The following is a 26,983-nucleotide window of genomic DNA, read 5'->3' as shown; positions in this document are numbered from 1 at the left end:
AAAAAAAATAAAAAGTCCTAGGAGGGAAAAACCCTTGGGAGATATATATGTATATAAACACATATAAACGGATAAGGAGATTAAGCGGGGATTAAGCGGGGTTTAAGCGGGTTCTGCCGGTGGTCGTTGGTCAGGCATCAGCTGGGCATCACAGTGATGGACGACCAGTAGATCAGAGGTGAGTCGACTTTCACATCTACCGGAACTGGGTCTGTTTGTCCCATTGTCCTCAGGGTCGAGGACAGGACAGAGAGAGAAAAACAAAATCATATTAGCGTAGGGGCCGTTCACATGTAATGCAAGTGTCACACAGTGATGTGGTTTAATCAGCTTAGTTTCAGACAGACTAACTATTGCGGCATAATTATATTATCCACAGTTGAGGATTTTGCAAATTGGGGGCCCACTGCGACGGTATATATGGTAACTAAGGGTCACCTTCTGATTTTTAAGAGAAAGAGAAAATGAAACCTGTAAGTGTTTTGATTTTCCTCATCTACTATGTACTTCGTGATCACCAAACAAACAAAATAATACTTTGATAGCATTGATAAACCTGTGATGGTTTTCTGTGACGGGAAAGAAACGTAAGTCATCAACATGTAATAATTTACGCAGAGGCACTCGGGAGACCGGTGCTTGTTTGGCCGGGCCGACAGCATCAAGTTACTGTCATGATAACACATTGACCCCAGGGAATCTTATGAAAAACTTTCCATAATTTTACTCAAAGTCAACGAAAAGCGAACAGGACCAAAACATTTTACAGCGGATCGCTTTGAAAAACGTTAAGCGACGACGTCAAGTATAACCGATGACTTCTTAATATCACAAAGTAAGTGTTTTGATTAATGACATTAATGTTTATATTTTTAATTAGTGTATACCACTAGTCAACTAAATGAATATAACATGGCAAAGATGAATGCACATTTATATAGGCGATTGATTCAATAGATTCATAGCATTTTTAATAAAAACTTGTCATGGATTTATTGCATTTTGTGGAAAAAATAATCCGTTTTTATAATAAATCTTTGAAAATCAAGTTATGGATTTGAATTTTTTATGTTTTTATAACCTAAAGATGCTATGTGAAAGTTTGTAACAGAAAATAGTGGTTTTCATCTTGTCACTTTCTTGGTATAGAAAACACGTTTTTACCGAAATTTGTCAAAATGGATTTATTGCGTTTTGGAACCAAACTCTTCATATATATATTTGTACAGTGTATAAATAAAACAACATGAAGGAAGTTAAAGGCGCTCTACGCGAATCTGTGTGACGTTACTTTTTGTTGATGTTTGAACTGTTTTCAAACAAACTCAACCCCCTCCCTTCCATGATTTCATGAACGCGCCCAACCCCCACCCCCAAATCCTTCTTGTCGTTTATTGGCTGGAACCCTTTGTTATCGTTTCTGGTGGTAGGTTTGGCCACTTTGTTTTTATTGCAGTTTGTGGAGCCTAGGCTGTCTACAGAGATCACGTTTTTTACAGTTTGATCAGCGGACAGGCAGCAAGCAGATAGTGAGGAAATGTTTGCTGTATGTAACAAAAATGTTTTATGGTCTAAAACGGGTGAATTCGGTCAGAGCACCTTTAATTCCAAAATGTTATTATATATGCACAGTCTTTGTTTTAGCTGCTACCATTTAACTGCTTGAGAAAAGTGGCGTCTGTGCTAATGTCTAAATAGTATGCCCGGTGCATAACTCAAAGGTAAATTAGTATAGTGGTAGAAAAGAGACCGTACTCAGAGACTGAATCAAATACAAAAACTGTATTAAAGTACCGAATAGTGTTAACAGGCCATAACAAACACAAGGACAAACGTTTCGGGCTTAGCCCATCATCAGTGTCACAACTTCGAAACACGTCATAAAGCGCTAATGCCTCTTATAGGTTCCTACACCAATCACTACGTATGTGGAAAAGGATACACCCATGATCATTACTGGCAATCAACCATTGGCTATAGTCATGAATATATTACGTAAGCATGTCCAATAGAACATCCTATCAATCCAAAACATGATATGATGTACTATGAGAGACAAAAATATAATAAACTTCAAAAAACAAAATTTTTAAGAAACAAAAAAATATATATATCAAAATACAATAATAATACCATAAAGAAAACTGAATAAGCCAAAAGCGAAAAATACAAGAGTGAAAAATGATCAATAATCAACCATATATCTAATAATACAATAGAGCAAGAGAAAGAAAAAAAGAGCAGAAAAACAGGGCATCTCTTACAAAAAACATGTGAAATCCAATTCTTCATTCATACCACTCGGATATAAGGTTTAAGAGGTATTGATGGAGATATTGAAAGCAGGGGCGTAGGCAGAAATTGTATTTTGGGCGGGCCGTGGCAAAAGTGAGTGGGCCAATAGTTTATCCTAGAATAAAATGACTTAAATAATAATTAAACCTTAGAGTAGAAAAAAGAATAGACAATCTGCAAAAACAGTGACATCTTTCCTTTGCAATTTTCAGTGAAGGCAATAATAAAACACTGTTTAAACATGTTCAACCAACACAGATAGCTCAATAAAGGCTGGACAAGGCAGTCTTATTTAGGCTAGTCAGTAGTGCAAAAACAGTTAACCTGAAATAAAGTAGGCTAAAAGTAACAGGAAATTGAAATAATGAAAACTCTCAGCAGAGCACGGTTTGAAATAAATAACAACACACTGCCTAATTTATATTAAATCAACCATATACAGTGCAATCAGCTTGGTGGAAATTAAGCTTTTGTGCCAAAAAATAGCAACTCGTTTAAATTAAACAATGTAACTTAACCTATAAGGCATACATCTATACACAACACACCACTTAGTTAAACTTCCCGAGCAAAAATTAAGGAAATGAGTTAAACAACAGGCTTACCTTTGTTGTTTTCATTCTACAAAACAAGACGAAAACGCCTGGGTGTAATGTTGAAAACAGAAATGATCTCATTATAGTCCAAAGAGTCTCAGAGTTATTTTTCAAAAAACAAAAGGCACAGGTTTTTGAGGCGAGTAGTACTCGTGGATTCAAATTGGGTTATACGTGGTTCATGCCGTTAGATCGGCGGGTCAACCTGTGTCAGTCTGACCGGAGAGCGCACTGGAACTGCCGCCAGGGAGCAAGCGGCAACCGGCGCCACAAGCGCGCCTGACTAGCCGCCTTGTGGGTTGATGAGTCTGAAGAACTGGGCTGGTAGGACTCGGCAGATGGAGGCAGCGCCGTCTTCCTCAACTCTTGCTTTTTTATATAACACATTAAAGAAACTTTAGCCATTATTGTGGCAATTTTAATATTAGCTAAAAAAGCAGTTAACAAAGTTAGCTGGCTGGCTGCCAGAGCCCGTCGCTCCCCACAGAGTCTACCTGTCAGAACCCCTAGCAACCAAATACGTTCCGGAGGCGAATTCCTACAACTTGCTTTAACAACTGCATTTTATTAAGAAAGCAAATTATACACACACCGGTCAACAATAAATCAGGATTATATTCATATATTTTCTTAAATACATTTGAATAATAAAAATAAACAAAAAATGTATTTTGATTAAACCTGCCTGGGCGGGCCAGGGAGTTATGTGGGCGGGCCAGTGCCGCCCTGGCCCATTACTGGCTACGCCCCTGATTGAAAGGAAACTTCTGCATAGAGAATGTTTTTGGATCTCTACTCTTAAATTGGCTTTATTGGGTACATGTACGCTCAGTAGTGATACTTTTTCACTTACAGAGCACTGAGGCTTTGGGGATTCACACCAGGCTTGTGCACAATTCAGAGTTGAATTGAGAATGACTCCTACATTCCAATTCAATTCTTGAATTTGAATTGAATTGATGTCAAAAACAGGATCTAGAATTACAATTTGAATTTGAATTAAAGGAAGCAGAACTGCAATTCAATAGAAATTCAAAGAAATTCATGTACATATTATACAGTAAGTGAAGTGTTAAAAATGAATCTTTCAGTATATGTCAGATATGATTGCATTACATATTCTATAAATTGTATTTGTTTTAACTACTTTAAATTATTTTAATGTTAAAATCTCTATCCACAAAACAAATAATTAAGTTAGATTTTTTTGTAATTTTTATTTTGTGGAACACGTTGGAACATGACTTTATTTCCTAGAATGCTTTACTTTAATCAAGTACTATTCAAAATGGTTACCAAACAATTTTCCAAAGTAACTTTCCTAAACTGAATGTATGTGAGAGACATTCTGTTGTGTGACTGTGGAATTTCTTTGAATTGCCATGAATTTAATTCCAGTTCCTGTAATTCCAATTCCAATTCACATTCAACTTCCTGTAGGGCGGAGTTAAAAATTTGTGAGACTTTATACCTGCCTTCAATTTGTAGAATGTTTTAGGTGTTTAATGTTTATGAGGCATTTTCACGAGCTTTACTACATGTAAGAATGCTAAAAATCAAGTGACATTTTGCTAAACACTGAGTGAGGAACCGGAACCCTTTCCTCAGTTACTTACATTTTATAGTGTTTTGACAATTTTGAAAATATTTGTAAAATGTTAAAGAAGTAGTTTCATAAGCTCTTACTTAGTGTGAGAATGTTAAATTCAAGTGACATTGTGATTAACATTGGGTGAGGAACCCTCCCCACTTTTATATTGGTGTTTTTGGAGATATTTGTAAAATATTTTACATGTTTAACGTTTGAATTGTTAAGTGGCAGTTCCATGAGCTTTGAGTACTTTATGTGAATTTTGAGTAAGAATGCTAAAATCTATGTGAAGCTTTACTGAACACTTTGGCGTTTTCCCATACAGGGTTCAGATTAATCCAGGACTAGGCCTTAATTATATGAGGACATTTAGGTAGTTTGCCATTTAGGTAGTTTGCCTTAGGTAGTCTGCCTTTTTCGATCTAATGGCGGACTCATCCGATGTATGTTTTTCAGACCTTTCCTCACCAGAGCGGGAAGCTGTGGAGGAGTTGTGTCCCTGCATTAGCACCAGGCGGTACAGCATGCCTCACATCACCCTGGCTCCAGGCACCCGGAGACGACCGAGGCATGCAACGAGCGAGCACCCATCTCGATGCAGCTTCACGGACCGCGATCTGGCGAACGGAGACGCCATCGCCCAGCATGAAAACGGTAAGACTCCGCTTGTCATTGTAACCTGCACTACTTGCCACATGTACAGTTTAGCTTCTTCCGTCAGCATAGAGGGTTTTACATGTGCTAAGTGTATTGAAGTAGTAAGGCTGACGGAGAAGGTTGCAGAACTAGAAGCGCGCATCCGAACGCTAGTTGAGGACAGTAAGACCGCTAATGTTAATGTTACAAACACTGTTTCAGGTGCGCCTAGTGTTAAGCGTAATACACATGGCTCGGTTCCGACTTCAGAGTCAAGGCGGCTGACTAACTGGGTGACTGTCAGGCGGCCTAGTCGCATTCGGCATCCAAATCACGTTCCTGTTTTAATATCAAACAGATTTTCTCCACTCAGCAATACACCGGCTGAGACATCTGTTAAAGGTGCCCTGGTTATTGGAGATTCTATACTCAGGAACGTTGGCATTGAGGCACCAGCCACCATAGTCGATTGTATACCGGGAGCCAGAGCGTCTGACATTAGATCCAAACTTAAAGTGCTGGCTAATGCTAACCGTAAGTTTTCTAAGATTGTTATTCACGCCGGCACGAATGACACCAGACTCCGCCAGTCGGAGATCACCAAAGATACTATTAAAGAGGTGTGTGAAATTGCAAAAACAATGTCAGACAATGTAATTTGCTCTGGTCCCCTCCCCGCCTACCGGGGGGATGAAACTTACAGTAGATTAGTGTCTCTTCATGGCTGGATGTCAAAGTGGTGCCCTCAGCATAACGTAGGGTTTATAGACAATTGGAAGCATTTCCGGGGAAGACCTGACCTGCTAAAGAGAGATGGCCTCCATCCGTCTCCGGAAGGAAGTGCTATACTCTCTAGAAATCTGACCAATAGTCTTACTTTTGATATTGTCTGACTATCCAGGGCCCAGGTCAGGAAACAGACAGATCGGCTTACCCATCAGTCTGTTAGCTGCCTTGACATGTCAAGATCACATATCCCAGCACATAGAGCCTTTTTTAACAGAGTACCAACACATCTCTAATGTGTCTGTTCCTCGAAATAAATACAGAGCACCGTTTACCTCGTCTCGCACAAATCTTATTAACATAAAACTAGAACATAATACATTAACAGATGAAACTCAAATGTTAAAATTCGGCCTTCTTAACATTAGATCACTTACCAACAAAGAACCAATTAACAATGAAATATTTACTGACCAAAACTTAGATGCACTCTGTTTAACAGAAACCTGGCTTAAAGCAGACGATTACACCAGTTTAAACGAATCCACCCCACAAGACTATTATTATAAACATGTTCCTCGTCTAATAGGGAGAGGGGGTGGTGTAGCTACAATATACAATAAAATATTCAAAGTAAACCATAAATCCAACCTAAAATTTAATTCGTTTGAAATAATACTGATAAATATGGAAATAACTGATCGCAACAACAAACGACTTTCGTTCATTTTAGCTACCATATATAGACCTCCAGGCCACCACACAGATTTTCTTAAAGAAATAGCAGACTTCCTATCTGAGCTTACAGTCACTGTAGATAAAGCTCTTATCGTTGGTGATTTTAATATCCATGTGGATAATCCAAAAGATGCATTAGGACGTGCGTTTATGGATGTTCTAAATTCTCTCGGCATTAAACAAAACGTGTCAGGGCCCACGCATACTCGTAATCACACACTAGACTTAATTCTGTCACTCGGACTCAATATTAATGACATCGAAATATCACCCCAGAGCGATGCCGTTTCAGACCATTGCCTTGTGTCATGCACAATACTTCTAGATAGGACCGCTCAGTCTACAACATGCTACAGATTAGCCAGAACAATAATTTCCACCACTAAAGATAGCTTTATTAGCACTCTTCCAGACCTGTCCCAAATGAAACATGTAGCCGATAATCGTGAAGATCTAGATATTATAATAGAAAACCTGAACAACGTCTGCTCTAGCACGTTGGATGCCGTTGCTCCCATTCGAAAAAAGAGAATCAAAGAAAAACCGCCAGCTCCATGGTATGACCATCATACTGCAGCCCTTAAAAAAGTAGCTAGAAAAATGGAAAGAAACTACCGAAGCACAAAGTTAGAGGTATGCCGTTCAGCATGGAAAGAGAGTGTTCAACACTACAGACAGGCTATTAAAACTGCCAGATCTACCTATCTCAGTACGCTTATTAAAGAAAATCATAACAACCCTCGTTTTCTATTTAGCACAGTTGCGAAACTGACTAGAAACAAAGAACAAACAGAAACCAATAGTAAACTCCAACACAATAGTGACGACTTCATGAACTTCTTTACTAACAAAATTATGTTTATTAGGGAAAACATAGAAACTACGCAAGCAGCCATCACTCTACCCAATAGTACATTTTCCACTAGATTACCAAACGAACATCTTGAGTCATTTAATCCTACTACAATAGAAGAGCTCTCTAAACTAGTAACGTCATCCAAATCATCGTCCTGTATACTAGACCCCGTTCCCACAAAATTACTAAAAGAGGTATTTCATGTAGTGGCAGACACTATACTTAATATCTTTAACTCATCTCTAGAATTAGGATACGTTCCAACAGCTTTCAAACTAGCAGTTATTAGACCGCTCATTAAAAAGCAAAACCTTGACCAGGGAGATCTTAATAACTTTAGACCAATCTCAAATCTACCTTTTCTTTCTAAAATATTAGAAAAAGTAGTGGCAAGCCAGCTACGCACATTCGTAGAAAATAATAATACATATGAAAAGTTCCAATCAGGATTCAGGCCCCACCATAGCACAGAGACAGCGCTGCTTAGAGTTACAAATGACCTCCTATTAACATCCGATCGTGGTGAAATCTCAATCCTTATATTACTAGACCTTAGTGCAGCCTTTGACACAATAGATCACACAATCTTACTCAATAGACTAGAAAACTATGTTGGCATCAGTGGTCAGGCGTTAGCCTGGTTCAGATCGTATCTAACCAATCGATATCACTTTGTTTATGTAAATGAGGAAGAGTCATATCACTCCCCCGTTAAATACGGCATACCTCAGGGATCAGTTCTAGGCCCTATCCTATTCTCGTTATATATGTTACCTCTAGGAGACATTATCAGGAAACATAACATAAGTTTTCACTGCTATGCGGATGATACCCACCTTTACATCTCATCGCATCCTAGCGAAACCCACCAGTTTTCTAAGCTAACAGACTGCATTAGTGATATTAGGGACTGGATGGCACAAAACTTTCTTATGCTAAACTCCAATAAAACAGAGATACTTATTATTGAACCGAATCGCTACAAACATAATATGTCAGATTACAAGTTGCCCATAGATGGCTGCACGGTGGTGCCATCTTCCACGGTTAAGAATTTAGGCGTAATGTTCGACAGCAATCTATCTTTTGATAGTCATATCGCCAACATCTGCCGCACAGCATTCTTCCATCTTAGAAATATCTCAAAAATACGCCATATGCTGTCTGCATCAGACGCAGAAAAGCTTATACATGCTTTTATGACCTCTAGAATAGACTATTGTAACTCGTTACTCGGGGGATGCCATGCAAATCAGGTAAACAAGCTACAGCTGGTTCAAAACGCCGCCGCAAGAGTGCTTACTCGATCTAAAAAGTATGACCACATCAGTCCAATTCTGGCATCTTTACACTGGCTACCAGTTAAATATCGTATACAATTTAAAATATTACTAATCACCTACAAAGCCTTTAATGGCCTAGCGCCTTCGTATATTAAAGAACTACTATCAGAATACAATCCATCACGTAAACTGCGCTCACAGTCGATCAATTTAAATCTAAACTTAAGACATTCTTCTTTAACAAAGCATTCACATAAAATGTCCAGTAAATGTTTATTTCCCGCAGTAGTTAGTTTGTCCAGAACAAAGCACTCACATACCTCATATGGGTAATATACTTATGCCGCAATAGTTAGCCTGTCTGGAACCGAGCCGACTTGAACCACTATAATGTTTGACACTTGCATTGCATGCGAACGGCCCCTACGCTAATAGAATTCTGTTTTTCTCTCCCTGTCTCGTCCTCAACCACGAGGACCATGAGACAAACAGACCCAGTTCCGGTTGCTGTGAAGATCATTGCATCACTGATCCACTGGCTGTCCTTCAACGTGATGACCAGCCGATGCCCGACCAACGACCACCGGCTAAACCAGTTTAATTCGCTTACCCGCCTCCTATCCCTACCGTTTCTATATATAGATATAAATATATATTAATTCCTCCCAAGGGTTTTTGTCCTTCTAGGACTTTTTCCCATTGGGTTTTTTTTCCTAGAGGGTTTTTAATCCCAGGGAGAGTCAGCCAACTTTGGCTTAACTTAGCACTTTACAGTATACGTTACTTTATTAATATGCTCGCTTGTACGGTTTAACCGCTTTCTCTACTTCTTATATTATCTATTGATTTTCTGTGTTCTCCTCTACATCTTCTCATGTAAAGCTGCTTTGCAACAATTAACACTTGTGAAAAGCGCTATATAAATAAAATTGAATTGAATTGAATTGAATTTTACAAATGAGCCTTATAAAAAACATTATTGGTGTGTATCTTGAGACAAAACAATGAGTCTGATATTTGTTAATATATGTCGGTATAAAATGATTTTAAATTAAGACAGCTTAAACATGCTTTTTAGTCTGGAACTATGATAAACCCTGTCCAAGAAATCGCCCCTTGGGGAGGTACACTCAGTTACTTGCATTTTATTTAACTATGTTATAGTAATTTGACCAATATACATTTTCAGATTGGGTGAATTAAAAAAAGAATGCTAACACAATTTAAAAAACTTAATTGGGCAAAAAAACATGGTTTCTTATTTTCAATTGGCTCAACCTATTTTTTTCCCATTGAGCTAATGTTTACAGATTGTTGCCACAATTGATCAAATTCAATTAACTAAAAAATTTTGAGTTAAGGCGGCAATTTTTTTTACAGTGTAATAGTATCAAATAGTCTATCTGCTTGATGCATCCGACCGCATACTGCAATAAACAGGCATTCTGCGGCATTTTTACATCAAGGCAGACAGGCTATGCCATTTGGGGAGGGGCCGTTCACTGATCCCCTTATATTTTATAAAATCCTAGACGGTTGGACCTGCCGAACAGGTTGAGAACTTTTATATACTGAGTTGAGCAAAGAGGCTGCAAAGTTTGACCAGAGGGAAGCGGCCGCACATCAGTCCACCAGACGGGGTTCCTATATAACTCGCACTGTATAACTATTATCAGACCGGCCCTCACAGCCTCAAAACACTACTGGTCCACCGAGAAATGTCCCGACTCTCCCGATTACCACTCTGCTACTGACTTAATTCCTTACTAAATCTATGATCTATTAAGGTTGTTACTATGAACAGTACTATGTAGGGTTTTGTGTAATTTTGTCACTTTTCAGGATATTTAATCCCACAGATTAAACTTCACACATTATTGACAGTTAGTGTAAATCTGTAAATATTACATACAATCATCTTCAAATGTAGATGTTTAAGTTGTGTGTTTGTGTTTCTTACATGTCCACCCATCCATGTTCTCCAATGATCTCAATAGCTTTCATATGTTCTCCTGCAGACAGGTACATCTCTGCAGCCGCTCTGGGTTCTTTGCTGTTCTTGGCCCAGTCTGCCTGTTTCTTCATCAACAGTTTAGTGTTTTTAGGGTCTGTTGACTGCAGAAAGTCCTTCAACACAGACACGCACACCATTTGTTTCACTACATTAATGAGTACATATGAGGAGCATGGATGCAAAGCCTCTAAACGTCACCTCTGTCAAAAATGAGATAATGATATTAAAGGAATAGTCTACTCATTTTCAATATTAAAATATGTTATTACCTTAACTAAGAATTGTTGATACATCCCTCTATCATCTGTGTGCGTACACGTAAGCGCTGGAGTGCGCTGCGACGCTACGATAGCATTTAGCTTAGCCCCATTCATTCAATGGTACCATTTAGAGATAAAGTTAGAAGTGACCAAACACATCAACGTTTTTCCTATTTAAGACCAGTAGTTATACGAGCAAGTTTGGTGGTACAAAATAAAACGTAGCGCTTTTCTAAGCGGATTTAAAAGAGGAACTATATTGTATGGCGTAATATGGCGTAATAGCACTTTTGGGAGTACTTTGACTCGCCTGAAAAGTCCGCTTCCCTTCTCCCTCTCATAATGGGAGAGGGAGGGTGTTACTGCGCCGATGTGATGTGATGATGCATTTACGTAAGGTCGCGCTGGCGCATCACAGGACCAGAGGAAGACGAGAAGTTTTTTTATTTTTCTCGCCAAAAATGACAATCGTTTCGCTAGATAAAACCCTTATGCCTCATTTAAGATTGTTTAGAGTCTTTTGAAACTATAATTTTAACTGCATTAAAAATAATAAGTGTTGGGGTCCATTAAAGTCCATTAAAATGAGAAAAATCCTGGGATGTTTTCCTCAAAAAACACAATTTCTTTGAACAAAGAAAGACATCAACATTTTGGATGACATGGTGGTGAGTGATTTATTTTTTAAGAAAGTGGACTAATCTTTTAAATAAATGTTGGCATTAATGGCAGATGTTACATTTATTATTTGTTGGTGAATTAAATGTATAAAAAATCCTTAGACTATTCGATTAATCGAAAAAAATAATCGATAGATTAATCGGTTGAACAAATAGTCGATAGTTGCAGCTCTAAAAATCTATCTATCCAAAAAAATGGCTAGTTCTCGTTGTCACAACGTCACCAATGCAGGAAGTTACTGTAGCCCTTTTCATTCTACCAATACGTTTTTTTGGTTCCACCTGCTTGAGCCCTATTACAGATTTTAGTATATATGTTACTACTTTATTAAATTACAGAAATTGTTTACAAAATTGTAAAACTTTCATTTATTCACAGGCCGCAAAAATTATGCAATTACCAACTGTTGGGGATGTAATGGAAAAGTAATGCAACTAGTAGTGTAACTAACTAGATAAAATGTGTAAACTTTATGTTAGCTTGACAAAACCTGGCCTGAACATTTAAAAAAGTCTGGTTTAGTAGCCTAGCTGGCTGTTAGCATGTTCTAGTATAAAGCTATCATTATTTAACATGAAGTTACCATGATTTAACATAAAGCTAACATGATGTGATAGCATGAGGGTGAGTAAATTATGAAACAATTTTCACTTTTGGATAAACTACAACTTTAAACATACCTTGGCATACTCAAACATGCGGAGATCAGTGTACATGCTTAGTGCACAGCTGTCATGGCCGGTTCTCTTGTACAGTTTGGCAGCTTCATGGAATTTGCCCTTGTATGCATAAACATCGGCGAGGAAGAGTTCATTATTAGTTTCGCCTCTCTTTTTTCTTTCCTGCCCAAAACACATACAAGAATAAATTTAAACCACATCCACACACTGCAATTTACACAATGCATTTACAGTTAGCGAGAATAAAACAAAATGTCTAGTTTTCTTCAAAAATATCTTAATGATACATGGTTTATATGACTAGGTCATTTTCTATTTCATATATTTCCTAAATTGATTTACTGAGGTGGTAAGCCATATGTTTGTTAATTTTATTTGATTTATAATTTATTTGTTTTTCTTGTTTTTTTGTTTGTTTTAAATTTTGTAATGTTAAAAAATTAATAAATATATTTCACACAAAAAAATATCTTAATGGCCTTAAAATAGGCTTATTATGAATATTCTAGGTTTGAAATAAGTTACATCCAATCAACAGCAACAGACTGCTAAAGTAATTTTGAATAAATCTTTACTCACACAAAAGGGGTTTTTACACTGGGCTTAATCCTGGGTTATCTACATTCTAAACCCTGCTTTTAACCCCAGGTTAAGGATCATTTCAACGTGGTTATCCCTGAAATTAACCCAGGATATGAAACCCTGCTCGTGCAGTGTGAAATGAAGCAGAGTTTAAATGTTACGACCCCAAATAAACACAGCTGAAGCAGCTAATCAAGGCATTCAGGGGTGCTTGGCAATTACAGACAGGTGTAGGAACAGGGTTGGAGACACCTGACCTAGGGTTTATGAATGCACAGTGTGAAACAACAGATTATAAATACCCAGGGTTGTCTCACTGTTAAGGTGATGGTGATTTGATTTTTGATATATATGTTTATGTGTAATCAACGTCTGATGTGTTAGATTGCAACTGTCTCCTGATGTAATCAAAACGTGTCTCTAGTCCTAACAGATTCCTATTGTTTGTAGCCCTTTTGTCAACATGTATAAAGTTCTGTCCCACTTCAAAAGCGTGTTGGAAAGAAGTAGGATGTGGTCGCGTTTTCCATGCGGTTTAAGACACGACGTGTGAACCACCCAGAAAATAACTTTACCTTAAAACTAACATAAGAACTACAATGTTAAGAACAATAATTTAAAAAGTACAATAACAATTATATAAAACTTTAGCTTGCATTTATTAAAACTGAAATTATTTGCTAAAATATTAGCTAATTAAAATGGTTTAGCTTAATGTGTTTTTTTAGGAGCATTCATAGCAGTTGCACCCTTTGAATTTCTGGTTGCACCAACTGACCTTTGCAATGAATTTACATTTAACAGGCTTCTACTTGGATGCTGGTGTACCAGCTTTTGCATGATACATCAAATTCATAATGCTTTTTAAACATGCAGTGTGTAACTTTTAGAAGAATCTCTTAACATGACATGTTTGTCCGGTGGCGGCCACCGTAGCTTCTCTATGTGTTTCAAAAGCAAGAGGTGAGCAGTGGACTGAGCCGTTGGTTGCAATTCACAACCTCACCACTAGATGCAGCTAAAATTTACACACTGCACCTTTAAATACAATTAAAATGTTTTAGCATTTTTTTCAAGTTTTACATTGGTTGTACCACCTGCCAGAGAAAGTTTACCAGCCTACCTATTACATTAAAGCTATTTTTAGTATTTGAGATAAATCTACAAACGTTTCATTTAACAAAGACCACCTAGGGTACACTGGATTACATTGTTTACAGTTGATTATCATTTTTACTGTTTGTAGGTTAACTTCTCAATACAAGGTTGTACTATTTTGATATTTGAGAACATTGTTAGAGAAAAGCTTTTAAATTATTACATTACAACAACTAATGATATATGTGAAATTTGCTTATAGGAAAGGTTTTGGGCATAAAATAATGCTAAAGTATCTTATTTAAAAAAAATTCATCATTTAAACTAGGGATGTCCCGATCCGATCATGCGATTGGAAATCGCCCCCAATTGCGTGGTTTCAAACTCGATCGGAATCGGACATTACCTTCCGATCAGGACTCGGATACATATGCAGGGTTTAAATTGGGCCAGGACCGCACACATACTGAAGGTCTCGCTCTGCTCCGCACTAGTGTACGCGCTGCGCTGGTGCGTGTGAAGTGACGCGAATAATGATGTGTTTTCAAGCTTCACACACTCGTGCATGCGCAACAAAACCGTTTTTTTACCGCTCATTTAAACGACGCGTCGATCGTTTTTGTCACTATGTGCTCAGTTAATCTACATCAGTATGCAGCTCCGTGTCTCACTCAGAACCTCAAGAACGCGCATTTGCGCAGGAGGATCACATCACATTACACATTGTAGAGATGAGAGATAGAGAGAGAGGTAAGAATGGTGCACACGTCGAAAAAACTTAATAGAAGTCTAGAAACAAAGTATTAAAGTACGTATAGCCATGTCAATCATCTTATTACGATATGTTAACTAGATAACTGGATACAACTTATTGTATAGTTTAATAAAATAATGTATTTTGATTATACAAATCAATTACGACCTAACTATAGTGATTGTTTAACTATCTAATTTATAAGACATAGCCCATTGCTGAATAAGTATGTTGTTTTTCTTGTTAATTGAGTCTTTTTGGGTAGCCTATCTTATGCCTAGAATTAGTCAAGGAGGTTGAGTCTTATAACTTCCTTCAAAGTTTGATCAATTGTGCATAATGACATGTGCAACAAATGCATATAGGGTGTCAGACTCATAGATTTGCACAATTTAAAGTTCAGGTTTTAAAGGAGCATTTCACCCGTAGAAACATTAATCTTTATTGAAAGGGCATCATATTTGTAGTCAAAATGTAACATACATTTCGAATTTGGTGCCTATATGACCGAGAAAAGGGGTGTTTGTAGTCTCACTCCATCTACAAAAATATTGGACTTCCTGCTTTCAATGATGCAATATGATGATTTTTACATCATTGAAAGAAGGAAGTGCAACACTGAAATCTGTATTTCTCCTGTCTCAGCAGCAACTGAGGAAATGATGCACGACCATTTAAAAACATGACTGGGGTTCTAACTATACAAAGCTTTATGCAAATGGGTGAAGTGTCCCTTTAAAGTTTGGGTCAACCTGTGGCACAGCTTTAAAGCTGAAACTTATAAAATCCTATCAGAGGTCCAGAATGTCATTGAAACACACCAGTGGCTTTGCTGTCATCAGGATTAAACATGTTACCCCTCAAACCCTCCCTCCTAACAGGGCATCCCCACAAAACAAACCCCAATTTAATCCCTGAACATATACTGTATACTACAGTATATTCTCATTCTTTTTTAACACATCGATAGTTATGCGCTGGCACAGAGTTAGACCCTTTTGACTTCACACAGAAACAGCAATGCGTGCGGCATGACATAAGGGACATCCTGGATCTGTTTTTCGCTCTTCTTTATTCTTTTTTTGTGTATTATAGAAGTACTGGATCGGGACTCGGTATCGGCAGATACTCAAAATCAAATGACTCGGACTCAAGGTCAAAAAAACCTGATCGAGACATCCCTAATTTAAACACTTTTTAACATTTTAACTGCTCATTTGAACGAACATTTGCCCCACCTGCCAGTCCACAAGTTTGAGATACCAAAACAAAAATAAAATGTACTTAAATGTATTTAAGCTAAACTAGTTTTATAGCATAGAGTGACATACCATAAATGCTTTATTCTGATTGTTTGATAAATGTTCCATGGGTGTTGATTATTTTTCTGTAAAACGCACACCTAACCATAAAATGTCTTAAAATAACTACCAGAGCAATGTTTCTGATAACCGTGATATAAGCAGAATAACTGACGACCGGCCATTGAATTATTTGAAAATAATGCCCTGATACCTTGAAACTGATACCATATTACCGCCCAAGCCTAGTTTCCACCACTAAAGATATCTTTATTAGTACTTTTCCGGACCTGTCCCAAATGAATCATGTAGCAGATAACCGTGAAGACCTGAATATTGTAATAGAAAAATTAAACAGCGGTTGTTCTAGCACGCTGGAAGCCGTTGCTCTCATTAGAAAAAAGAGAATCAAAGAAAAAACGCCAGCTCTATGGTATGACCATCATACTGCAGCCCTCAAAAAGGTAGCTAGAAAACTGAAACTAAATTGGAGATGCACAAAGTTAGAGTTATGGCTTACAGCATGAAAAGAGAGTGTTCAACACTACAGGCTATAAAAACCATACCTACATTAGCAAGGTTATTGAAGATAATCATAAAAACCCTCATTTCCTCTTCAGCGCAGTTGCAAAATGGACTTAAAAACATACAAACAGAAACCGATACTGAACTTCAACACAACAGTAACGGACTTCATGAACTTCTTTACTAACAAAATTACGGTTATTAGGGAAAACATCCAAGCTACGCAAGCAGCCACCACTCTAGCCAATAGTACATTTAACAATAGATTACCACATGTCCTATCCTGTTCTCGTTATATATGTTACCTCTAGGAGACATTATCAAGAAACATAACATAAGTTTTCACTGCTATGCAGATGATACCCAGCTTTACATCTCCTCATATCCTAGCGATACCCACCAGTTTTCTAAGCTAACAGACTGTATTAGCGATATTAGTGACTGGATGGCACATAACTTTCTTATGCTCAACTCCAATAAGACAGATAGTTATTATTGAACCAAATCGTTCCAACCAAAATTTATCAGGTTACAAATTGCCCATAGATGGCTGCACCGTGGTGCCATCTTCCACAGTTAAGAACCTAGGTGTTCGACAGCAATTTATCCTTCGATAGTCATATCTCCAACGTCTGCCGCACAGCTTTCTTCCATATTAGAAATATCTAAAAAAATCACCATATGCTGTCTGCATCAGATGCAGAGAAGCTCATCCACGCTTTTAAGACATCTAGAATAGACTACTGTAACTCGTTACTCGGGGGATGTCAGGCAAATCATCGTAAGTATGAACACATAAGCCTACTTCTTTACACCAGGGTATCTGCACATTTTTTAACAGCTCGCCTGAGCCACACTCAAGACACATCACAGGGAAACAACAACTTTTATACTAAGTGCTAATTCGCCTAACAATTCTGACATGGTTGACTGTGTATGTAAAAATCTGCCTTTAAGGTACTTCAGTTAATTTCTAAATTCTGGCCCCTCTTAGCATTTTGAAAAAGACATGGAGGACAGCCCAGAACATTACAAAATAGGGGTGTGACAGATCACAAAACTTATGGTTCAGATCACATTACGGTTTTTGAGGCACAGATCTGATCATTTTTCAGATCAGCAAAAAAGGGGTGGGAAAAATTTAGTAACAAATTAAGAAATTACAAACATTTATAAAAAAGAACAAAGTTGCACATTAGGTAAAGTCAGGGGCGGACTTACCCATTAGGCAAAGGTCGGCAACTGCCTTGGGCTCTGCGTTACCAAGGGGCCCCAAAACGCAGGGGTGTACTTGGTGAACTGCCACTTTTTGCCCCTGGTTATCATCAAGATTCCCAGAAGACTATCATAATTTTGTTTAATTAGGAATTCTACTTAAACATCTTATATTCCCATAAAAGGTTTGAACGTTATTATTACATCTGCACGAATCCGCCCCCCATTATAGTTTAGAGTGGATCATTCCATGCATTACCACATATACGCGCAAAGCTCAAATCAACAAGTGTTAGCGAGCACTGAGCTGCAGGCAGCAGCGAGTGAGTATGATGCATTAAAAGAGCGAAGCTGAAAGGAAATAAACTAACAGTGAAACGTAGCTACACCAATGGAGCAGAAAAGATGATTCACACAAAAATGTAGCCAAAATCTCCGCTTTTCTCCACACAAACACCACCAGAGTCTGTGCTGCTCTCAGCAACCTCTTTTCCGTCAGACACAGCTCTCTCTCTGGCCATGGACACTGATAGTGTGCCGGTGAGTATGCTCCGCAAATAATACAGGTTCTACAGTTTATATAATATTAGCGTGTAATCTCAGGTACAGTAGCCTTTATGTAAGTTTTAGTCCGCCGAAATGTCTGCCCAGCGCCACTAAAGATTGTAATTCATTCCCCAATATGCACACGAATTCGTGATCGATTTAGTCTCATTTAAATCTCATATGAAAATGGTACCATCCATTGGCTTTGCCCTTCCATATTTCACTAGCGAACGTCAAATCCAAGATGTGTACATTAACTGATAGATGACATCTGTATAGTTCATTAAAGGTCACATATGGTAAAAACTGAAATTTTGTGGCTTTTTTTATGATAACTGAGGTCTAGGGGCTATGTAAGTACCATAAAAGTTTCAAAACTTATCATTTAAGAGTTAAATTCACACAGCCTGCTTGAAGTAGCTGTGAGTTAAAACGGTTCGTTTGTACTTCCGTGAATTTGCTACGTCACCGTGAGACAGTCGCCGCCTTCAGTCTCCACCCTGAGCACCGTCCACCGTCAACTGCCCCACCCCCTTGTTGCTAAACAAACTCCGAAGTTATATCACACCACGTGAGAAAATGCTGTTCAATTGATGGATCTCAGGAAACTAAATCATTGCAAAGGCTTCTGAAAACATTAATATATGAGAACAATGGCTAATATTCATTTAATTAGAAATTCCTCAACAATTAGTTCAACTTTAGCCATCTGATCTAAACACTTCACAAGTGACTGCTTCGGTGTGGCAGTTCAATGCTGGTTTGTCCAGGAATCATCAAAGATGTTGCAGTCCTTACTTTGTAGGATCCGACCTTAAATCCACAACCCGTAAGTAAACACATATTAAGCAGGGCTGCATGACAACTCGCACGCGATTGTCACGCGAATCTCGTCGTTAGTAGCAAAGCGGCATCACCTGCTCTCAGAACCGGCTGCCGGTTGCCGCTTCTGAAAGCAGCTGATGGTGATCCACTACTAATCAATGAACCGGCTCCACTGAAGAGATGCACGAGACAATCGCATGCGAATCATCAGCAGCCCTAACTTTTAAATTACATTATGGAGCCAGAGAAAACTGAAATGATATGTTGTAAACAGTTATGCAATGCTAACGTGTTTGCTAATTAGATGCTAAAGGGTTGTTTTGTAACTTTAAAGTCTTTGTTAGCTACCGGTTTTGATAGAATATCTGTTGGAAATCAGACGTTGTTTGTATTCTTAAGTTACAGACACAAGCCCTTTTGGTGTCTGTTTGTTTATTGAGTTAAACATGGTAAGGTTAAAATCTCTTAGTCTCTGTGTCCAAGGGCGGAGTGGGACCAAAAAATCTACCGGGAAATTTCGTAGGGGCCGTTCAATAATCCCCCTATATTAACTTGGACCTGCCGAACAGGTTGATCACTTTTATATAGCCTACTTTGTTGAGCAAAGAGGCTGCACAGTTTGACCAGAGGGAAGCGGCTGCACATCAGGCCGCCAGACGGGGTTGCTATATAACTTGCAATGTATAACTATTATCCATTATCAGACCAGCCCTCACAGCCTCAAAACACTACCGGCCCACCGGGAAATGTCCCGACTCTCCCGATGGCCACTCAGCTGCTATCTGTGTCTATTGGTTTACTAACCTAACATTTAGTGTCCAGAAACTAACACTTAGTGTAATTCCATGGGTAACTTTATTTCAACTGCGTATTTCACTCATAAAATAACAGGCCTATCAGAAGAGAGGCTCATGGATATTACTTATTACATGCCAAAACGACCTGTTTTTAGCAGAGCTCCTGAAAGAGGAGCTGTAAAAAATATATAGAGATTGTTTTTGGTACTTAAACAGCAAATATATATTCTTAAGGACATCATAACCTAAAATAAAACTCTAGAAAGCCTAAAAATATGTGACCTTTAATATAAAAACTGTTTACATAATGTAATGGAGAAGCAATACATGACGCTTTACCATTCACTGTATAAAGTCAAGTTTCACCCCTTGTTTATATTATGTCCAGTTCTTAACACCTATGATTGCATCATTTAAAAAACATGTTATGTTTCTTCTCATCGTATTATATTCATTTGAAAACAAAGTATTTTAATTTAAAATATATTGTGGATGTAATGTGGCATTAAATGAAATTATATTAAAGAAATTCAGTACACAAAGTAAAATAAAAAAGTACATAAATGTACACATCTTTTTACCATGTAGTACTGTGGTTAATCTAAAATCCAATCATAGTATTCAAACAATGCTGTATGTATGTATATGTATGTACAGGAATACAAAACAGAATACAATATGTACCCTAGCTGTTAGTGGGGCAGCACTCTTTAAAAAGGTAATTGTATGGACCATTAGGTACAGATGTTAACATTTAGTACCAATATGTACCTTTTGAGATACTAATATGTATTTTTGAGGTACTAATAAGCACTTTGGTCCCAGTATGTACATCTGAGGTAGTAAAATCCCTATGTGCAAAGCTGTACTTTTTGAAAGGGTACAGCCCAAGAGACAGAAAAGGTACAGTTTTGTACCTTTATTTCTGACAGTGTATATATACTGTATATATTAATCTCAACCTCAGTGGGGGCTGAAACTTAGGTAACCTCGAGAAAAAAAGAGATGGAGCTAGTGATGATGAACAGATAGAAAAATACAGTAAAGGGCGCATAGGGCCCGACACACATGGTTTTGCCTTGGGCCCCCAAATCACTAAATCCGCCCCTGGGTAAAGTCTTTGTATAAATTAAATACGATTATTTTTTAGAGCTAAAAAAGGGATTTTCTCTTTGTCTTGGGTTGTTTGATTAACATTAATGGCACAGACTTAAGTAGGTTAATTGAGTTATATTGTATTTTAACACAACTTAATTATATTTTTACATATTATCTGTTTTGTTGTCGGACATGTATATCAGGGCTCTCAAGTTTTACCAAAAGTTTGGAGTGAGATGTCAGGAGAGGGGTACTTGCAACAGTGACCCCTCGGCCCCACCCAATTCTCAAGTTTTTGCTAACTGTTTAATTTTACCTAATGTTTAGTAAACAAACCGTTAATGGGCCCCATTGAAATTCAAATTATACTTTATCCTACTATGGAAGTGAATGGGGCTCATTAAAGGTTTGATCACAAACATTCCTCAAAATATCTTCCTTTGTGTTTTTTAGAACAAAAAAAATGTATACAGGTTTGTAAAAACGTGAGAGTGAGAAAATTATGACAGTATTGTTATTTTTGGTTGAACTATCACTTTAAAGTGTCCTATTTTCACAAAATAGTTTTGTACATAATACAAAGTTTCTACTTTAGTACTTAAGATAATCTTAAAAATATCTAAGTGTCATTATCAGTGTTATTATGAGATTACATTAACATGAACTGAAATGCATTTAACATATCTCGTTTTACAAAAATGTATACCACTTGAAGTTAACGTGCACTCATCTTTCATACAAAGATGGGTTCAAATTTATTTCAAGTGGTACCTAAATACATTTTTAAATTACATTTTAGCATATTTCATATTAATGTACTAAAGAACAAAAAAATGTAGGCTATATTAAGGTACAACATTAGTACATGCAAATAGAGCACTTTAAGTGGATTATGGAATTGTACTCTTTTAACTTGAGCTTAATGATGAAAGGGCAATAATAATAAAATGCATCTATATTACATTTTATATATTTCAGGAAGCCTCTAGTACTTTTCTTAATTTCATGTAACTAAAGCTTCTGGTTGCAAAGCTGTTGGAGTTTTTGAATCAATAATAATTTAGCACGAATTTGGCAGTATTGGCTTTCATTGTCTTTGATCAAACGCAATGATTTCGTCCAGGAATCTTAAAATCTAAATGCTTAAAAAATGGGTTATATCTACCGCATTCATCGGATCTTGCTCATCCAACTTCCACTCTGTTAAATCCATGTTAGTAATGAACTTGCGAGCAGCGGGATAACATCACCAGAAACAACTTCTCGTTTATTTTTGATTGCCTGGTAGGATGCATTGTGTGAACGACTTCATTAGGCGCTGCAAAAAAACGACAAGTGGATGACATCAGAGTAACGAGAGAGCGATTTGAAATCAGCCTCCTTCGCAAGATTTCTCGCGGTACCCTGATGTCATCTGCGTGTCGGTTTTGTGGCGCTGTGTAAAGTTGAGCACACTTAAAAAACTCGAAGGAAGCAGCTGAACTCGACAGAACTGCCAAGCGCCTTGTCCATTTATTGAATATAGCAGGACAATTTATTTCTTACTTCTTACTATTGGCTTGACAATGCAAACGCGTCGTGATTTTGGCTACACGGCTGGAGGTCTGAGGCTATTGGCTCCGTGAGGCCCGTTTGAAGCCCTGGCTCGCACAGGCCCGATAGTGCAAAAGCGGCTAATGAGACTAACAGATCCAGTTCCAGCTGCCGTGAAGGTTAACACGCCACTGATCTACTGGGGGTGGAAAAACCCCTAGGAGAAAAACCCAGTGGGAATAGTCCTAGGAGGAAAAAACCCCTTGGCTTAATGTAGCACCCTCTTCTATGCGTTACATATTACTACACTCACTTGTTCAGTTTAATCTTAGCTGCTGTATTTTGCTACTTATGTTGTCTATCGATTTTTCAGAGTTTTCCCTGCTTCTATTAATGTAAAGTTGCTTTGAAACAATTACTTATTGTAAAAGCGCTATATAAATAAAATGGGTAGTGAACGCTAGAACGCTTTACTAGAGTGGCCATACTGAGCACTGAAATTTTCCTTATTTGAAGTAATAGAACAGTGACATCTTGTTAATAACTATAGTCTATGGTTATGTATTCTTTTAACAGTATTTGAAGATACTGTTGACCTAAAAAATGTATAAGTATTTAGCACAGTTGGGCCTAAGGAAAAGGTTATTCTGCCTTTATATTTAAAGTTCACAAGCGAGGTGAAAAATAATCTAGCCACAGGAGGTCACAAGCCAGTGTAATTTTTGTGTCGGTCCCAAGCCTGGGTAAATAGAGAGGTTTGTGGCAGGAAGGGCATCCAATGTAAAACTGTTGCCAAATTCAATATGCGAATCAATAACATGACTTCCATACTGGATTGGTCGGGGACCGGGTTTACAACAACCGTTATCTGTGTTGTTGACCTACAGGGTGCTGGTGGAAATTGGGCTACTGTTGGTCAAAGAACGATAGAAGGAAGGTGTGTCTGATTTTGAATGTTGTTAGTGTTTATGCTCCACAAGTAGGTTGTGAGTAAGAGAAAGACAGATTCTGGAGTGAGCTTGAGAAAGTGATGCAGAGTGTTCCCGGAGGTGAGAGAGTGGTGATAGGGGCAGAATTTAATGGACATGTTGGTGAAGAAAATAGTGGGGATGAGGAAGTGATGGGCAGGTTTGGTCTTCAGGAAAGTAACCCAGAAGGACAGAGATTGGTAGACTTTGCTAAAAGTATGACGATGGTTGTGGTGAACACATACTTTGAGAAGAGGCAGGAACAAAGGGTGACTTATAAGAGTGGTGGCAGGAACACACAGGTGGACTATATCTCATGTAGACGCTGTAATCTGATGGAGATTAGCCATTGCAAAGTAGTGGTAGGAGAGTGTGTAGCTAGACAGCATAGGATGGTGGTGTGTAAGTTGACTCTGGTGGTGGTGAGGAAGAAGAAGAGAGTAAAGGCAGAGCAGAAAACAAAGTGGTGGAAGTTGGAAAATGAAGAGGGCTGTGTGGTTTTCAGGGAGGAGTTGAGACGGGCTTTAGGTGGGCAGGAGGTGCTTCCAGATGACTGTACTACTACAGCTAAAGTGATCAGGGAGACAGGTAGGAAGGTGCTAGGTGTGTCATCTGGAAGGAGGAAAGAAGACAAGGAGACTTGGTGGTGGAATGAGGAAGTTCGGGAGAGTATCCAGAGGACAAGGTTAGCTAGGAAAAAGTGGGACAGTGAGAGGATGGAAGAAAGTAGACAGGAATATAGTAAGATGCGTGAGGTTAAGATAGAGGTAGCAAAAGCCAAACAGAAAGCCTATGAGGACATGTATGCAAGGTTGGATAGTAAGGGAGGTGAGAAAGATTTTTATTGGTTGGCAAGACAAAGGGATAGAGATGTAAAGACGTGCACCAAGGTAGAGTGATTAATGAAATGTGTTGACAGGCGACAGGAGTGTAAGGGAAAGATGGAAGGAGTACTTTGAGTACCAGTGGAGGTATGGAAGTGTCTAAGAGAGATGGCAGTAGTGTTTTTAACTAGGTTGTTCATAAAGGCCTTAGAGAGTGAGAGGATGCCTGAGGATGGAGAAGTGTTTTGGTGCCAATTTTTAAGAACAAGGGAGATGTGCAGAGTTGTGGAAACTACAGAGGTATTAAGCTGATGAGCCATACAGTGATTATTTGTGAGCAGCAGTATGGTTTCATGCCAAGAAAGAGCACTACAGATGCAATATTCGCTGTGAGAATGTTAATGGAGATGTACAGAGATTTAGAGAAGGGTGCCAAGAGAGGAGCTGTGGTATTGTATGAGGAGGTCTAGGGTGTCAGAAAAGTATGTTAAAGTGGTGCAGGATATGTATGAGAGCAGTAGAACAGTGGTAAGGTGTACGGTAGGTGTAACAGAAGAGTTCAAGGTGGAACTGCATCAAGGATCGGCTTTGAGACCCTTCTGGTTTGCGTTGGTGATGGACAGGGTGACATATGAGATCAGACCGGAAGCTCCATGGACTATGATGTTTGCAGATGACATTGTGATATGTAGTGAGAGCTGGGACCAGGTGGAGGAAAGTCTAGAGAGGTGGAGGTTTGCTCTGGAGGGAGGAGGAATGAAGATTAGTCGCAGCAAGAGAGAATACATGTGTGTGAATGAGAGGGATCCAAGTGGAACAGTGAGGTTACAGGGAGAAGGGGTAAAAAAGGTGCAGGATTTTAAGTATTTAGGGTCAACAGTCCAGAGCGATGGGGAGTGTGGAAAAGGGGTAAAGAGGGGTGTGCAGGCAGTTTGGAATGGGTGGAGAAAAGTGTCAGGTCTGTTGTGTGATAAAAGAGTACCAGCAAAAATGAAAGGAAAGGTGTACAGGACAGTAGTGAGACCAGCGATGTTGTGTGGTTTGGAGACAGTTGCACTTAACAAAAGAAAAGAGGAAGAGTTAGAGTTAGCAGAGCTGAAGATGTTGAGGTTCTCTTTGGGAGTGAGGAGGATGGATAAGATCAGGAATTAGTTAATCAGAGGGACAGCACATGTGAGATGTTTTGGAGACAAAGTTAGAGAGGCCCGGTTGACATGGTTTGGACATGTTCAGAGGAGAAAGAGTGAATATATCGGTAAAAGGATGCTGAAGTTAGAGCTGCCAGACAGAAGGCCGAGAGGAAGGCCAAAGAGGAGGTTTATGGATGTTGTGAAAGAGGACATGAAGGTAGTCAGTTTCAGAGAAGAGGATGCAGGAGATAGGGCTAGATGGAGGCAGCTGATTCGCTGTGGCAACCCCTAAAGGTAACAGCCGAAAGCAAAAGAAGAAGAAGAAGCGAGGTGAAAAATAATTAGTAAATAAACATCAAAAAGTTTTCTGTTTAATTTAATTTAATTCAAGAGAACACAAGAGATTTCCTATTTGAAAAATCACTCAATAATGAAGTGAAATAAAAAAAGAAGGATCAGAGCAGCCGTGTATTAGCAGACTAGAGCCTGATAGACAGATTACTGCTGTCAGTTAAATGCACACATCTTACTTCAATGCTGCTGATAAGCTCCAGATAGCGAAGATCTAGAACCCTTATGAACGCCTATAAACAGAGACAAATGGATATTGTGATATTTGGATTTTAATAGCCTTAAAAACATCAAGTCATATGTATATGGTATGTCTCACTTTTTTAGCCGTGTGAAAATCGAGTCCCTCCAGAGCCTCTGTGGCCAGATCTCTCCAATCATTCTCTGTAACACCCAGACAAGCTATCTGATAGGCTTCCTGAAACATGCCTCGTTCAAGATACTGATACATTGGCGCAGACTGCAGAGATGAACCACAAAGAAAATTAGTTTAAACTGAAATATACAGCAGATAGAAAACAGGGGAGAGCGGTGTAAGATGTCACACTTTTGTACAGTGTCTAACATTTACTGGGCACCATACATCACAGTGGTATAAATCTCATACCAAATGAAAGAAGGAAGGCTTGGGGACATTTGTTGTATTTATTACATTTTCATATCTTATCTCATTATGGAGTTGTAGACAAATGAATAGAGAATGTTCACTTGTGACAATTTGCCACATCGTTCTAAACCCTGCTTTTAACCTTAGGTTAAGGAATGTTTCACGGTGTTATCCCTGAAATTAATACAGGGTTATGAATCCCTGCTTGTAATTTAGAAGCAGGGTTATCCCTGAAATTAACCCAAGCCCTGCTTTCTGGGGTTAACCTCGCATTGCAGTGCCAAACGCATAGAGTGTGAAAGGAAGCAGGTAGGGGTTGACAGATAATCCATCTTGCAGATTATCGGCGTCGATATTAAGCATTTTACCGATCATTGACATCGGCCATTTTAAAAGCAGATTTGCAGATAAAGTAATATCATTTTGAAATGCGCTATTTTGGCTCTGATGCAGCCATGGATTTAGTAAAAGCC

At 38.4% G+C, this 26,983-nt stretch overlaps 1 protein-coding gene across 1 annotated transcript in view; it reads right to left on the bottom strand.

Annotated features, from left to right (window-relative positions):
* ift122 (intraflagellar transport 122 homolog (Chlamydomonas)) overlaps positions 1–26,983 on the bottom strand; it is a 171,224-nt gene that overhangs the window by 32,342 nt on the left and 111,899 nt on the right. Inside the window, exons 15-18 of the mRNA XM_073867399.1 lie at positions 26,223–26,363; positions 26,083–26,136; positions 12,357–12,518; positions 10,682–10,848 (exon numbers count right to left, since the gene is read on the bottom strand). Of these exons, the coding sequence (XP_073723500.1) occupies positions 10,682–10,848; positions 12,357–12,518; positions 26,083–26,136; positions 26,223–26,363 (524 nt within the window). The remainder of the gene's footprint in view (positions 1–10,681; positions 10,849–12,356; positions 12,519–26,082; positions 26,137–26,222; positions 26,364–26,983) is intronic.

The sequence above is a fragment of the Misgurnus anguillicaudatus genome, chromosome 5 (assembly GCF_027580225.2).
Source record: "Misgurnus anguillicaudatus chromosome 5, ASM2758022v2, whole genome shotgun sequence".
Lineage (NCBI taxonomy): Eukaryota > Metazoa > Chordata > Actinopteri > Cypriniformes > Cobitidae > Misgurnus > Misgurnus anguillicaudatus.
Note: the sequence above shows the minus strand (reverse complement) of the source record. Positions and strands in the feature narration are given on the sequence as shown.